At 44.8% G+C, this 15,665-nt stretch overlaps 1 protein-coding gene across 9 annotated transcripts in view; it reads right to left on the bottom strand.

Moving 5' to 3' along the window:
• CACNA1B (calcium voltage-gated channel subunit alpha1 B) overlaps positions 1–15,665 on the bottom strand; it is a 341,428-nt gene that overhangs the window by 216,367 nt on the left and 109,396 nt on the right. For all 9 annotated transcript variants that reach the window (XM_082208748.1, XM_082208756.1, XM_082208749.1 and 6 more), the window contains exons 4-6: positions 8,963–9,054; positions 4,971–5,123; positions 2,103–2,290 (exon numbers count right to left, since the gene is read on the bottom strand). In XM_082208748.1, the coding sequence (XP_082064874.1) occupies positions 2,103–2,290; positions 4,971–5,123; positions 8,963–9,054 (433 nt within the window). The remainder of the gene's footprint in view (positions 1–2,102; positions 2,291–4,970; positions 5,124–8,962; positions 9,055–15,665) is intronic.

The raw sequence follows: 15,665 nt of genomic DNA, 5'->3' as shown, positions 1-15,665 counted from the left end.
ACACATGTTGTGGTTGGAGAACTGCACCCCAAAGTGCAAACTTCAAAGGATAGCTGTGTTCTGGTGCACATATAGTTTCAGAAAATGAGAATTAGGTAGTTTTGCAATAAAGTAAGAACCAAGTCGAGGTTCTCCCCCATCCCTTAGAATGTCAGAAAGTTAAAGCTCCAGGGTTGGATTTAACAAAGTTCTATCCACAATAGACCCAGTGAAATTAACATACCTGTCATGGAGAAAGTGGATAGAGGAAAAGTTTTTCTTTCTCCCTCGCTCACAACATTAGAACTTGTGGACATCTAATGAACCTGAATGTTGGAATATTCTTCACGAGGCACAAAGTTAAACTATGGAACTCACTACCACAGGAGGCAGTGATGGTCACCAACTTGGATGGCTTTAAAAGAGGATTATACAAATTCATGGTGGATATAGCTATCAGTGCCTACTAGCCGTCATGGCTATGCTCTGCTTCCACAGAGGCAGAAGGCTTCTGAAAAACAGCTGCCAAAACAACAACAACAACAAACCACACGCAGGAGGGGAGAAGGTTCTTGTGCTCAAATCCTGTTGTGTCAGTTTCCTACAGACATCTGATTGGCCACTATGAGAGCAGGATACTGGGCTAGATGAGCCCTTGGCCTGATCCAGCAGGGCTCTTCCTATATTCTTATTTGCCTTTTTGTGTGTTGATGCTGCTGCAAGAGAGTGGATGGGGGTGATCGTGTACTGCAGTAAGTGGACTGGACCCTTCAAGACCCATTCCAGAATGCATCTCTCTAAAATCCTATGTCACTCTCTGGCTGCAAGCACAGAAGTTATTGCAGGAATGTTTATTCCTCTCCCCCCCCCCAACACACACACACACAAAATACCGCTCATCACATCACCATTTCAAGAATAGAGCTCTCCACCCCAGTGTTTTCATCTGAAAGCCCTTTTGCCTCATCAATGTTTCAATTTCCCTGCCTGCGGCATAAATCACGTCTCAGTCTTGCTAGAAAGCTTTCTTCCGCTTCAATTTCTTCAGGCTGAGATATAGTGACTGCCACAAGGTAACCCACCAACCTTCCTGGCTGAGTGAAGATTTGAACCCTGGTCTCTAAATTCATAAAGGTAAAGGTAAAGGTACCCCTGCCCGAACGGGCCAGTCTTGACAGACTCTGGGGTTTGTGCGCCCATCTCACTCAAGAGGCCGGGGGCCAGCGCTGTCCGGAGACACTTCCGGGTCACGTGGCCAGCATGACAAAGCTGCATCTGGCGAGCCAGAGCAGCACACGGAACGCCGTTTACCTTCCCGCTGGTAAGCGGTACCTATTTATCTACTTGCACCCGGGGGTGCTTTCGAACTGCTAGGTTGGCAGGCGCTGGGACCGAGCAGCGGGAGCGCACCCCGCCGCGGGGATTCAAACCGCCGACCTTTCAATCGGCAAGCCCTAGGTGCAGAGTTAGAAGGGACACCAATGGTCATCTACTTCAACCCCCTGCAATCATAGCTAAAGAGTCCTTGAAAGGTGGTCACCCAGCCTCTGTTTAAAATCTCCAATGAAGGAGAATCTACCACCTTCCAAAAAAAATCCATTCCACTGCCAAACAGCTCTTGTTGTCAGAAAGTTCTTCCTAATGTTTAGTTGGCATCTGCTTTCTTGTCGTTTGAATCCATTGGTTCAGATCCTACACTCTCGAGCAGCAGAAAACAAAGTTGCTTCACTGGACTGATCCAGTAAAACTCTCCTTATATCATCTGCATTGTCTTGATAATTATCTTGGGTATACTGGGAGGGAGGGAGGTTAAATGGTAAACAGTTTTGTGGATATTAGAATATTTTATGATTAACTGGTCTATAAACCATTCTCAATGAAGAAATAAAGCACTGAATGCAACTAAGTTATATTCAGAGTCAAATCAATGGATTTAAGTTAATTGTGTCTACTAGGGTTGTATCCATCTAGGTCAGTCACATGCATCAATGGGTCTACATTTGATACAACCCAAAGCCTGGGTTGGTCACCAGGCCAGGAAAGACTGTTCTGCAGTGCAACAGAGTGATGGAATCCCTGCAATAGCAACAACAAGCTTCACCAACATGGCTGGTGATACTTACATTGTAGAGAATGTCAGTCCAACCCTCCATCGTGATACACTGGAAAACAGTGAGCACAGCAAAGAGGATGTTGTCGAAGTTGGTGATTCCAAAGTTGGGGCCCTCCCAGTACTGCTTGCAAATTTCTCCTTCTTCACATTGCCTTGCAGGCCTCTCCTCTCCACAGGGGAAATCTCCCAGCCTCTCCCCTATGAAGAAGGAAGGGGAAAGAAGGGTAGTGGGTGAACAGAAGCATTCTAGAGCAGAGTTGGAGAACACATCAGGTCTAAGGAGCAAATTTTGGACAATGGGGTGGTGATGGGAGAACAAGATCTGCCCAATGTGGGGTGCCTTCTATGTCAACTTTTAAACGCCTGCTGAAAACTTTACCATTCTGCCAAGATATTGCCCTTCAGAATACTGTTATACCACTAGTCCATCTAGCTTTGTATTGCCTACACTGACTGGCAGCAGCTGTCCATGGTTCTGGGAGACACTGGGAATTGAACCTGGAAGCTTCTATATGTAAAATAGATGCAGCTTCAGCTGTTCCAATTTCCCACCCTCCCTCCCTTTAGGTTTTCTTTCCGACATTGCTATGGATCTCGGTTGGTCGCCATTAAGGGGCCTGGTAGGAATTTTTTCCACTTGGCAATTTGGCACCAGCCACTTGGTTTTTCGCCTACCTCATAGCAAATTGTCACAACTTCCTCGGCGTTGACGGTTAGGCATTGGTAAGGGTATTGTTATGTAGATGAGAGGGAGGAGGAAGCGCCATCACCTGCCCCGCATATTGAAGGGTAGTCCGGTAAAGGATTCCGGGGGGCGTTGCCTTGTCCGAAGCCAATGGAGGTGAGGGCCTAAGGCACGCCCCCGAGCGGTGACCCCAGGGGAGCTCCTAGTTGATGTGCATCAGCAGGACTCCCCCTACTGGTGGTTAACCCTTCCCGGACTTCAAGGAAACAGGCTGAAGCCTGATAGTCGGTTAGGACCAATGCCTGAGCCAATACTGCTCATCACCTATAACCAATAAAGTTGTGGCCATTTTTAGCCCATTAACCTAAATAATTGTGTCATGTGTCTTTATTTCCACTGGGGGGAGGCAGGAACTTGCCATGCAACACTGACACTAAGGAGGAAGGTGAAGCTGACATTCAGTTGTAAGTAAGAAGGCCAGCAGGTGGGCAGACTGAGGTTGGTGGGGCAGTGCCCAACAGTCCTAATAGACAGAGCAGAGGCAGTGCAGGGAGGTTCAAGGAATGAATGAAGCACTGGTAGAGCTAAGAAAGGCATCTGCATGAAACCCTGGAAGTCCCTGCTGACCAGTGTGGACAATACTGAGCTAGACTGAGCTCAGTCTGACTCATTAAAAGGCAGCTTTCAAGGTTCCTATGTTTTAGAGGAGGAGCCATGCCTCAGTGGTAGAACATCTGCTTTGCACACAGAAGGTCCAAGATAGAACCCCCAGCATCTCATTGTAAGATACTGTCAGACTTCTGCCTGAATCCTGCAGAGCCACTGCCAGTAAGTGTATGGGGAACTCAACTAGATGGATCAATGGTCTGAGTATAAAGCAATTCCCTATGTCCCTGTATTTGTATGCCCCACTCTGAAGAATAAACAAGAGGGCCCCCAAATGCAGCAAAGCTGGCTCACCACATTTTTAATTAAGTAACAGAATATATTTTGGAGAAGGGAGCAAGCCCAGAGTCTGAATTTACCTAACTGCACCAGTAATTAGAGTTATACAAAGCAGGGTGTGGGGAGGCTACAAGCATTTAACTCAAGTCTTGCGAAGGTTAAAGCTAAAGTCTGCAGGCTGTGTGCATTATGCAAATTTGCATGGTTTCTCTTGTTTTTGCAAAATCTATTGTGGTGTTTAGAAAATGATATTCTACAGCAGATCATCTACTATGAAAATATTGATGGAAAATGTTCCCATACACATCCCCATACGTATACATTGCATTCACTGGTTATGAAAAGGCCATCAATATTATTGAAACCTGGATTATACAACATGCATGATGTAACTGCAGAATTGATAGCAGACAAAACTGCAAAGAAATAGCAAAGAAAGCGACAGCAACATATAATTTCCATATAAAGACCAACCCAATACCTTTGAAAAGAAGCGTAAGAAAAAGAGATAGCTTATCACCTAAGCCTCAAAAGCTGGAATGGTCAGAAAAAGAAATCAATGTTAACAGAGGATATCGAAATAATCTATGATATACAGATGATACAGTTGTAATAGCTAAAAGTCAACAAAAACTGCAAGAAACGCTGCAAGAATTGGAAGAATTAAAAAATGTAGGACTGAAGATGAATCAAGCTAAGACTAAAGTAATGTTTAATGAAGACAATTATATAGAAGGTAAAGAAACCTAGCAAGTTGAAGAACACATCTATTTAAGACATAAAATCATACTGTGGGGGGATGGGGACCAAACAACATAAATAAAGATGAGAACAAAACAATTGTGGGTGGCTGTTGGAAAACTCAGCCCTGTAATGAAAAATAAAAACATTTCATTAGATTTGAAAGATGAAGTGTTCAATATGTGCATATTGCCAGTATGTGTTATGGAGTGGAGAACTGGACCATGATGCAGAGAAACATGAACAGTTTAATAACAACACAACACAAAGATGGATGTGAAACACTGCAAAATAAACTAAGATTCTGCTGCTGATAGGCAAGGCAAGGGGCACAGAGCTATCCATGGTTCTGAAGCTCCCTTACCCACAAAATGACTGGTTAACAGACTTTTAATTCTGCTTCCTGCTCCAATCCGATCCCCAAAAGCCATTGCCTTTTTTAATTTTAGAAATAGCCTTCTGAGTCCCATCGCCACCACACCCCTAGTGGACATTGATTAATCTCACCTGTTTCATTGTTGAAGCAGGTTTTGTGAAACTTCCCCATGTAGAACTCCAGCCCAATGATAGCAAACATCACAATGGCAAAGAAGAGGAGGAGCCCGATCTGCAGGAGAGGTACCATTGCCTTCATGATGGACTTGAGAACAACCTGCAAACCTGAACAAGAAGCAGAAAGCAATGTTAGCTATTTGGGGATATTTAGAAGGAGAAGAGAGATTGGAACTAGGGGAGTTGATCTATTTACAGGCTGTGACATTTTTAAATATTTCCACTCTTAAGTTTCATTCACACTCTTTCCACATTAATCTACATTTTTAAAAAATGACAACATGAAAATGTGTATTTAAATATGTAATAATAGCCGTGTGGACTAGCCACAAGATCCGGTTCATATCTGTCACTTCAGAGGGCAGCCTAATCATCCAAGTCACTCTGTAGTCTGTACAATTCAAGCTATATTTCCACCATTCATTATTATGAGAATAAAAAAAGCTGATTTGTGAAGATTTTGACAGACGTAGGTGAAATTTGCAGGTGTAACAACCCTTCCAGAAGGCCAAACTACAGGCATACACATCCAGAGATTTGAGGGCTGGGGTCAAGTGAATTTTTAATTTTTAAAAAAATTATGGGGGGAATTTGATGAAATTTGCAGCCATGGTCGCATGAACCCCACCAATCCTCAGAAGTGCAATTGCAGTAGTTCTCTCTCAAAGACAGCCTGTAAAATTTTGGGATGGGGACAACAGGAATCACTTAACCTCTCCTAGTGTTTTGGGGGCAATCAGTCTGAAAAATGCTGACATGTGAGCTAGGTTGCCCCCGGGAAGCACACCTGTCAAACTGCAGCCAAATATGTCGAATCACAGTTTTTTGTGCTGGAAGTCTTGAAAACTGATTTGAGTGAGGGGAGACATAAATAATATTTATTTCATAAAATGAAATGGAATTATCACCCACCAGCCCTAAACTAAGGGATTAGGGATAACACTATGTTCTAAGCCAGTCTTTCACAACTTTTGGTCCCTGACCACTAGCCATTCTGGCTAGGAATAGTGGGAGCTGTAGTCCAGCAACATCTGGGCCCAAAAGGCTGCACAAGTAAATGCAAACTGGAGCTGAAAACAAGATATGAAATTCTACTAAGAACAGACCCATTAAAATGAATGGGCCACAGTTAATTATGTCCATCCATTTCAGTAAGTCTACTCTGAACAGGGATAACATCTGGTGTAACCCATAACAATTAATGTAGATATTGGGGCAAAAGGGGTTGTTGTCAACGGAAAGCAATTGGAAAGGCTGACACGGAGCCCAAACAGACCACCACTCTTCAAACTTTCCTGCTTTGGAGTGGCAGACCTTGGAAAAGAGCTATGAGCCAGCAAGTGAAACTACTTTCATCTGCTGCTGAAGTGCTATGATTGGAGATCCCTGGTAAAATATTTCCCTCTTGATTAAAAGCTATATGTGTCCATCAAAACAAATTACCCTTAACTCCCTACTTGAGCTGCACCAGAACATTTCCACTACAGGAACTTGGTTTTGCTTTTAACCGCAGCAACAACAAAAATGTCTACAGAAATTTTATTTGGTGAACAAGTTGACAGAGTGACATGGGGCTTCAGAGGGACTGTCACACCAACTCAGGAGGCTTTGTTAACATTCCAATCTGAGTTGGGCAGGTAAAAAATAATAATGAAACACCTGAGGTGTCTTGTTTCAACCAGATGCCTCAGATATCATATAGATCTGTTGCACTCCTCTAGCATTTAAAGATGCACAGTATCTTATTACAAATGTACGAATTTTTTAATGCATTTTATCCTAAAATATGCAGTTTAAACACAACCTGGTATACTTTTTTCAGCTGAAAACTGTACCACATAATAGAGAGAAGTGCAAGTTCTGAGGGTTGTATGCACTATATAATGGTGTGTGTACTATAATCCATACACAAGTCCAGATACATCTGATTCAGAATTCACAGAATCAAATTCCATAAGCACCCCTGATTTGCAGCTAGGAAATAATACAGGGGCTCAGACTTAAGCATCATTAAGTTGCTGTGGTTTTAATTCAAAGAACATCGCATTACAACAGGACCCACTGAATCTCTGGCTCAGATTTTAATTCAGCTCATGCATAGGTGGGGAGACAAGGGTTTGGGCTGGACCCATCACACCCCTGAGAGCAGGTGTTACCTAAAGTGACAGGCAGTGGCTTTTTGTGGATTCAGGCAGGGGTCAGTTCAAACCTAGGACCTTTTGCATAAATACCCTTGCTGGATCAGGCCAAAGGCCCAACTATTCCAGCATCCTCTTCTCACAGTAGCCAACCACATGCCCCACTGGGAAGCCCACAAAAAGGACCTGAGCAAAATAGAACTCTGTCCACTGGTGATTTCCAACAACTGGTATTCAAAGGCATCCTGCCTCCATCAGTGAAGGTAGAACAGCCTTATCCTCAATGGAAAAGCATCTTCTCTAGTACTGAGTGACACCCTCCTCCGTAAAAACAGAGCAAGGCTTCAAAACAGACCAGGAGCCAGGGAACGGCTCAAGGCAAATACATCTGATGTGAAGCATAAAGCTGCCACGGGGACAAAAGAAATCAAGGCTCCCTTCCCATCCTCTGACCATGCAACTAGTTCTGCAGACCACAATCCCCATTTCCCCACTAATCAACAATTATATGATGATCAGTAATTTAAGAGGGGAGGGGACATGGGTCCATGTCAGAGGCCCCTTTTTCAGCCCAAAGGCCACATTCCCTTTTAGGCAGCCTTCTGGGGGGAGGGTTGTCACATGACAGTGGTGGGTGGGGTCAAAGGCAAAAGTAGGTGGAGCAAAGATAAATTCCACACATTCAAGATGGAGTCATTAATAGAGCCCAAGGGTACGTCTCAGTCAAGCCAAAGAAATAAAATAAAGGAGGAAGCAAAGCAAGGGTGGTGAGGGTTCTGGCTTTAGGAAAGAGGGTATGGCCCAGGGGAGTTCTGAGGGCCAGAGAGAGACGGGTCTGGAGGCCATATTGGGTTCCAGGACTGAGGTCCCTGATATCTGCAATAAGTTATGTTTCCTCCTCCCCATTTCATTGGTTCCTTTTGATTGCCTATCCCTTGTACAGAACCACCCCTAGACACACAAAGGGGAGACACAAACCTGCGGAGCTGTCACTCAACTCCCATGCCCTTCACCAAACAAAAAAGACACTTTAAATTAAAGCACAGGAGATAAGAGATGAAGCCAAGGAGACGGTAGAGTCAGATAATTTTATGCAGACATTGCAGAATGAAACAAAGCTGCCTTCACAGCCAGCGGATAGGAGCTCCTTGGCTGCAAGGACCCCATTCGCGTGCCAGGAAACATTGATGAGACGCTCAGGCTATAAAAACTCCAGGCACAGGCTTGAAATCCATAGGAACAATTTAGCACTGAGCAAACTCTTTTCAACTCGACTTAAGCCATCATACATTTAAAGCACTGTGATACCACTTTAAACAATCATGGCTCCCCCAAAGCATGCTGGGAGGTGTAAGTTATTAAGGGTGCTAATAGTTAGGAACACACACACCCATTCTGCTCATAGATCTACAATTCCCAGAGTTCTCTGTGAAGAGGGATCAACTGTTAAACTACTGTGGGAACTGTAGGTCTGTGTGGAGGATAGGGGTCTCCAACAACTCTCAGCACCCCCAACAAGCTACTGCTCCCATAATTATTTGGTATCATATTGATGGAAGTTACAGTTCAGCAATGTCTGGAGGGCCAGACATAAGCCCCAGCAAGCAAAGCTGATGGCTTGGGATGATGGGAGTTGTAGTTCAGCAGAATCTGGAGGACTAAAGATTCCCTAGCTCTTGGCAAAAGTCAGGGCTGAGAAACCCTTTTTTGGCTCAAGGGCTGCAGCTGCTTCTGAGCAACCTTGAGTGGAACACACCCTGGTGGGGGGCCAGAGGCAAAAGTGGGACATGGAAGTCATATTGTACTCACTTGGGATTCCTGATACAAGTTTCAGCGGCCTCAGTACTCGGACAGCTCTCAACGTCCGCAAGTCAAACTGAGCCCCAGCAGTAGCCAGAATCCTAATGGGAGAAGGAGAGAGAATGAAAGAAATTGTGTTAAGATGAGAGTTTTCAGGGCTCTGAATAAAAGCCCTAAACCACTGGAGCTGACTGGCTCACTAAAGCTGCCTGCACAAAGCAGTTTATTCTGTCTTCCTGGTGTTTCTATAACTGTTAATTTCTGCTTCCACACAATGCAAAAGCCACCTTCAGAACTCTAGGGGAATATAATGGAAGTTCAGCACTCATTTCCACGTTAATCGTTTCCAGGAAAAAAAATCCACTGGCAACCCCATAAACCCCAAAAGATTATGGGAGTAAAGTGACAAAATAAGGCTGGAATCCAAGCTTTATGAGGAGTGGTTGAAGGAGCCGGGTATGTTTAGCCTGGAAACAAGGGGCCTGAGAGGAGATGTGATAGCCGTCTTCCAGTGTCTCAAGAGCTTTCACATGGAAGATGGAGCATGTGTGTTTTCTCCTGCTCTGGAGGGTAGGACTCAAACCAATGGCTTCAATTACAAGAAAGGAGATTCCAACTAAACATCAGGAAATACTTTCCGACAGAAAGAGCTGGCTCAAATTTTAATTCAGCTCATGCGTAGGTGGGGAAACAAGGGTTTGGGAGAAGTCTGAACCAATCAAACTCTTGAGAGCAGGTGTTGCCTAAACTGACTAGCAGTGGCTTTCTGTTCTAACCTAGGAGTTTTTGCATAAATACCCTTACTGGTCAGGCTATGATTCTATGAAAAATTTGGGGGGTAGGATGGCATACAGTTCTTTCCTGCTGTTTTCATGGGGGAATCATGGGGGAACAGAAAAGTGAGGGAACAGCAACATTTTCCAATGGCATTGGTTGTTGCATCACAAATCCCCCCCCCCCAATGTGAATGAAATTGAATTCCACTATTTCAGTCAAAAAGCCAGAATTCCATAAGGCAACAGACACTGCAGTGTGAAAGGAGGGTTAGAAAACAGGACAAAAGCACTAGCATTATACTGTAATCAGGAAAACTAATGCAATATTCCTTATATATATAAACACCTTAAGCCAGTCCCCAGTTTTGGAACCTTTGCTCATTCATCATTTCAGAGGCAGCCTGGTATCAATTTGTTGAGGCCAAAGACTCAGTCCCCAACTAATAATTGTTCTGCACTACTGAAGACTCTACTTCAGGACTTCAGGGGTAGGAAAACTGGTTGCCCACCACTAAAGGCCTGATTCCAGCATTATGCAGAATGGACCTATTGATAGGATGATATCTGCCCTCTCCAGAAGAATGCAGTGATTGGTTGGTTTGGTAAGTGGTGAGCAATCTCTTAGGTTAAGGTTACCAGATGTCCCCGTTTCCCAGGGACAGTCCCCATATTTACAAATCAGTCCCCATACAAAATCCATTGAAGTTGAAAAGCGTCCCCAGGTTCATTGAAAAAAATCTGGTAACCTTACCTTAGGTGTCCTGGTCCCAAGCTATATAGGGCTTTGCTCACCAGCATCAACACCTTGCTCACCAACATCAGTAGCTAATTAGAAACCAGTGTAAGTATTTCAGCAGCAGTATAATAAGATGCCAATATTCCTCCCCATGTTCATGCATGTTTCAGTGTGTGTGTGTGTTTCTCAAATATCTGACTTGTAGAGGCCAAAAGAACTCCACAGAATGAAAATTCCAGAACTTTTTCTGGAAACTGTGATGTACCCAGCAGGTAGGTGCCAGAAAATAGGGATAATTCCTGGTAAATATAGACCAGGGTCACCAACCCAATGCCCAAGGACACTGTGGCACCCATGAAGTCTTCCAGTGGTGCTCCTAGGAAAAAAGGAGGGGCCAATTGTGTGCAGGGCCAGAAGTAAAAATGGGCAGGTCAATAAATGTAAATGTTATCTTTGCACTATAAGATTTCTACACATACACACCCCACTCTACCCACCATCCAGGCAAGGCAGAAACTTTATCAGAGTTCAAGGACACATCACACCAGGCAAAAACACACAAGGATGATGTGAAGCAGGGCTGGTAAAGCTGGGAATCTGTGTGTCTGGGGGAAATTCTGAGGGGCACATTTGGCCCACAGGCCTGAAGTTCCTAACCCCTACTTTTGAACTTGAATAGAAGAGGTAGGTGTGAGCAGCCAAGCCCCTTGCCGCGTGACACCCATCCCCAGCCGAGATGCTCAGTGTTTAGTTTTCCACTGGGATCAAATGTACACCATAAATGGAAGCAATTATATTTAGCGGGGGTGGGGAGGAACCTGGAGAGAATGAATAGGAAAGCGTGAGCTGCCAAAACACGAGCCCAAGCCACTGAAAGTCATTTGAACCAGTAACGATCACACTCTGACAGACATCTCATTCTGAGATTCTCACGCCAGCTCACTTGCTCACTTTCCTCCCTGCTTTTAATTGCTCATTTATAAAACATCGGTTGCCTGGCAGAAGCAAACACTTCACTGGAAAAGTTAATCATCAGATATTCTCACCAATGACAGAATTGGTCTCTGGTGGCTTTTGAGATGAAGTTGTGCTGTTCTCTGCCAGGGACCCAAACTTAGGAGCCAGTGAAGGAGGCTGATCAGCTCTCAAAGTTTGGATTTAACAGACACAACTACAGAGACGCAAGAGCCGAATGGGGAAGGGCCATAGTTCAGTGGGAGAGCATCTGCTTGGCATGCAGAAAGTCTCAGGGGCCAGGAGAAAGACTTGTCTGAAAACCTGGGAAACTGTTGCTATTAAATGTGAGCAATATTGAGCTGGATAGACCAATGGTTTGATACAGTATGAAGCATCTTACTATGTTTGAGGGACCATAGCTGATGGTAGAGAATGTGCCTTGCATGCAGAAGGTCCCAGGTGTCTTCAGGTAGGGCTGGGAGGGTATACTTTCTGGAGAACAGCTGCCAATCAATATGGACAATGCAGACAATGCTGAGCAAGAGGAGCCAATGGGTCTGACTCAGTATAAGCCAGATTCTTATGTTCCTAGAAACATGTTCGCAGCCAGATGTCACAGCTACAAAGTCCAACTTTCCATCTTCAGGCTACAAGGCTGTGAACTTGGTGGAAGAATCAGACAGCATGAGGAAATATGGTCATTATGGTCCTCATTGCCTTAGCAGCCCTAATCCAGGAGGGGGCCATTCTGTCAACACCTCTCTAGTCTGAAGAGGTCTCATTGCCATTTTCCAAGGACTTCAATTGAGAAGCTCCAATGGAACAATTGTTTTCCCCTATATGGTGGGAGCCTATGGCTGCTGAATCAGGCAGTGCCCCTTCTCCCCCTGGGGGGCAGAGCTGCAGTCTTATTTAATGCTCGGTTGCTCATCCTGGGGTTATCTGTTGCTGAAGCACCGTTCTAAAGTGTCTCAACATGGAGCTGTCCATCCTGAATGCTACACCCTGTCTTGACCAGAACACTCCATTAGAGCCATCACCTGGAACAGAATATTGGCTTCCTTTCAGCTTGAAGTGGGGAGCTACTCAGTACACCAGAAAATGATGAAGTCAGCCCTGAATAATATTGGCCAGTGTTCATACCAGTGCCTCCTAAGTCACCTGTGGAATGTCTCAGTAAATATTCCCTTAAAAGTTCACAATCCATGAGAGACACTCTGTTCTTCATGCTCAGATCCTGTGTGCATTAGCTCATTGGAAACAGGAGCTCTCTATTGTCCACACTGACTGGTAGCAACACTCCAGGGTTTCAGACTGGGGGCAGTTCCTGTTCTTTCTGGGGGTGTTAGAGATGGAAGCCAGGGTCTCCTGCATGCAAAGCAAGTGCTCAGCCACTGATTGGAAAAATGAGAAACTGATAGAAACAACAATGAGAGGACAATCTATCCATAAAAAGGTAAAGGGACCCCTGACCATTAGGTCCAGTCGTGACCGACTCTGGGGTTGCGGCACTCATCTTGCTTTATTGGCTGAGGGAGCCAGCGTACAGCTTCCGGGTCATGTGGCTAGCATGACTAAGCCGCTTGTGGCGAACCAGAGCAGCACACAGAAACGCCGTTTACCTTCCCGCCAGAGCGGTACCTATTTATCTACTTGCACTCTGACGTGCTTTCAAACTGCTAGGTTGGCAGGAGCAGGGACCGAGCAATGGGAGCTCACCCCGTCATGGGGATTCGAACTGCTGACCTTCTGATCGGCAAGTCCTAGGCTCTGTGGTTTAACCCACAGCGCCACCCGTGTCCCAATCTATCCATACTTTATGGTAAAGAGCACACAACTTAAATGCAATTTTGGTGCTTTTTTAAAAGTGCAGAATGGATCTAGAAACATAGGGAGCTGCCTTTTACCAAGTCCTACCACTGGTGTATTGAAATCAATATTGCCTACACTGACTGGAAGTTGATCTCTGGGGTTTCAGAAAGGGGACATTCCCAGCCCCCAGCCCAGAGATGCTGGAAATCTTCTGCATGCAAAGAAAATGCTCTGCCAGTAACCTTCACTCCCCCTGCAGAAAAAGAATAGTGCAAAGCAGGAAGTTGCCTTAAACCAAATCAGCTCTTTGGACCATCTATCTCAGTATTGGCTATACTGATCTGCAGCAATACTCCTGGATTTCAGATTGGGGAAATTCCCAGCCCTGCCTGGAAAACCTGGGGGCTGAATTAGGCACCTCTGCCTACAAAGCAAATGCTCTACCACTAAGCCCTTCCCAAACGAAAATGCATGCAATAAATGACAAGGAACAGGAATTGGCTGATCTGCCATTAGCCTCATCCGCCCTACCTTTAAATGAAATGAGAGTAAGCACTTCTCTCTTTTTTTGGAAAACATTTTGCAGATTATTACCAGGAGCTAATGCCATTACTCCTGCCAGACTGCATAACAAGAGACCGCTCCTTCACAGCTAGCTCTCACTGGGATGCTGCTCTGAACTCCTTCACGGGAAAAATAATGCCAGTCCCCAAGGGAGAAGGGAGCAGTAATTAACCAAAAGGGCTTCTGCTAACTCGGTAAAATTCACATTCGATCGCTGCCTTTCATTCGAGCATGCTTCCTTCTTCCCTACCCACCCCCAGTGATCCCATTGGAACCTCTCTTTCAAGAAGCGAACATAGCTAGAGAACACACACACACACACACACACACACTCACACACACACACCAGATGAAGAAGCATGGAAGAGATCAAAGGAGCCAAATGACAAGAATGCTTGGAGGGGAGCAAATGTAAGAAAGAACTAACCACTATGAAGCCACTGAGGATTAAACAGGAAGACAACTAGGGAATGGAAAGGGTGGGAATCCAAAGCCTGTGCCAGCATCTGGAATACTTGGATAGTGCCATGGCCCCAATGCCATAGCAGGGCCCACTGCTGAAACAAACTCCTACCTGGCTTATAGAAAAGAATATATCTAGGGCCCTGAGGAGACACCATTGGGTCCAGGTGAAACAGGGGGAGAGCTTGCCCATAGACAAAGCAGACAGGTCAGGTTCAGGCTTCCCAGAAGGGTTTCCACTTGCTTGCCCAGTCCAAAACACAATCCCATTTGCTAGGCACAGGGGGGAATGCAGCTTGTTGGATCAACGTTTTAGCTTGCCCAGCCTTGCCTGCCACCTGAGCTGTCCTCTATCCTTGGCCTACTTTTATGAGGAATAAAGATTTAGATATTCAGTTCTGCAACCTGAGTTGATTCCTTCGTGCAGTAAAAGCCAAGATACATAGCATGCTGAACACTTGGATCAAGCTGCCGCTTCATTTTATTTATCTTTATTGCATTTGGGTCTGAGAATCAAGCCTTACAAGGAACAGCTGAAGGAGTTGGATATGTTTAGCCTGGGCAAGAGAAGACTTGATACGACAGCTGTCTTCAAATATCTTAAGGTCTGCTGTCACATGGAAGATGGAGCAAGATGGAGCTGCTCAAGAGAGTAGGACCTGAACAAATGGATTCAAATGGGGGGGGGGAGATTCCCACTAAACATTAGGAAGAATTTTCTGTCAGTAAGAGGCTCGGCAGTGGAACAGACTATTTCCAAGGAGTGCCCCAGAGGGGCTCTTTTCCCAGTGCCCTCTCAAGGCTGGAGCTTTCTCTGTAGACCAGTCTCTGATATCACAGGGGTAGTCCAACTACATGTAAAGAGCCAAACTAAATATTAGCTTTGTTATATATTTGGCTAACTAAATATGAACTTTTTAAAAGTGTTTGTTAATTTCAACATCTGTGTTCTAAATCACTTCCAGACTCATCACTTCCCTTGGTTGTAGACTCTCAATGAACAAAGATTCTCTTAGGGTTTGGTTTTGTAGCCTAGGGTGTTTTCAAAACTTAAACAGGCCAATACCCCAATTGACTGAGCTACAGTAAAGGCCCTTTACACTCTCAGATTCAGTTTCTTATTTCCAAAAATTGCTTCAGTCAGGCAAAATTACCTCTTGGTGGGTAACTGAAAGTTTTAGAGACAGCCTGCATTCTAATTTACCAGTTGCTTTGGTTTGTGCAAATTGACATAGGAAGATGAATACCAATTTGCAGCAAAGCTACTTCAGCAAATGTATTGTAGCCATCCTGAATGGGCTCCACAGAGAGCTGTGCTGAAAAAACTCTACCTCATTCTGTGTTCATTTCCACATTGAAAAGCACCACCAATTTTCTACACTTGTGGCAAACTTATTTGTATTCT

The sequence above is a fragment of the Podarcis vaucheri genome (genome assembly GCF_965113315.1).
Source record: "Podarcis vaucheri genome assembly, chromosome: Z".
NCBI classification, from domain to species: domain Eukaryota; kingdom Metazoa; phylum Chordata; class Lepidosauria; order Squamata; family Lacertidae; genus Podarcis; species Podarcis vaucheri.
This window is presented reverse-complemented; position numbering and strand designations above follow the sequence as displayed.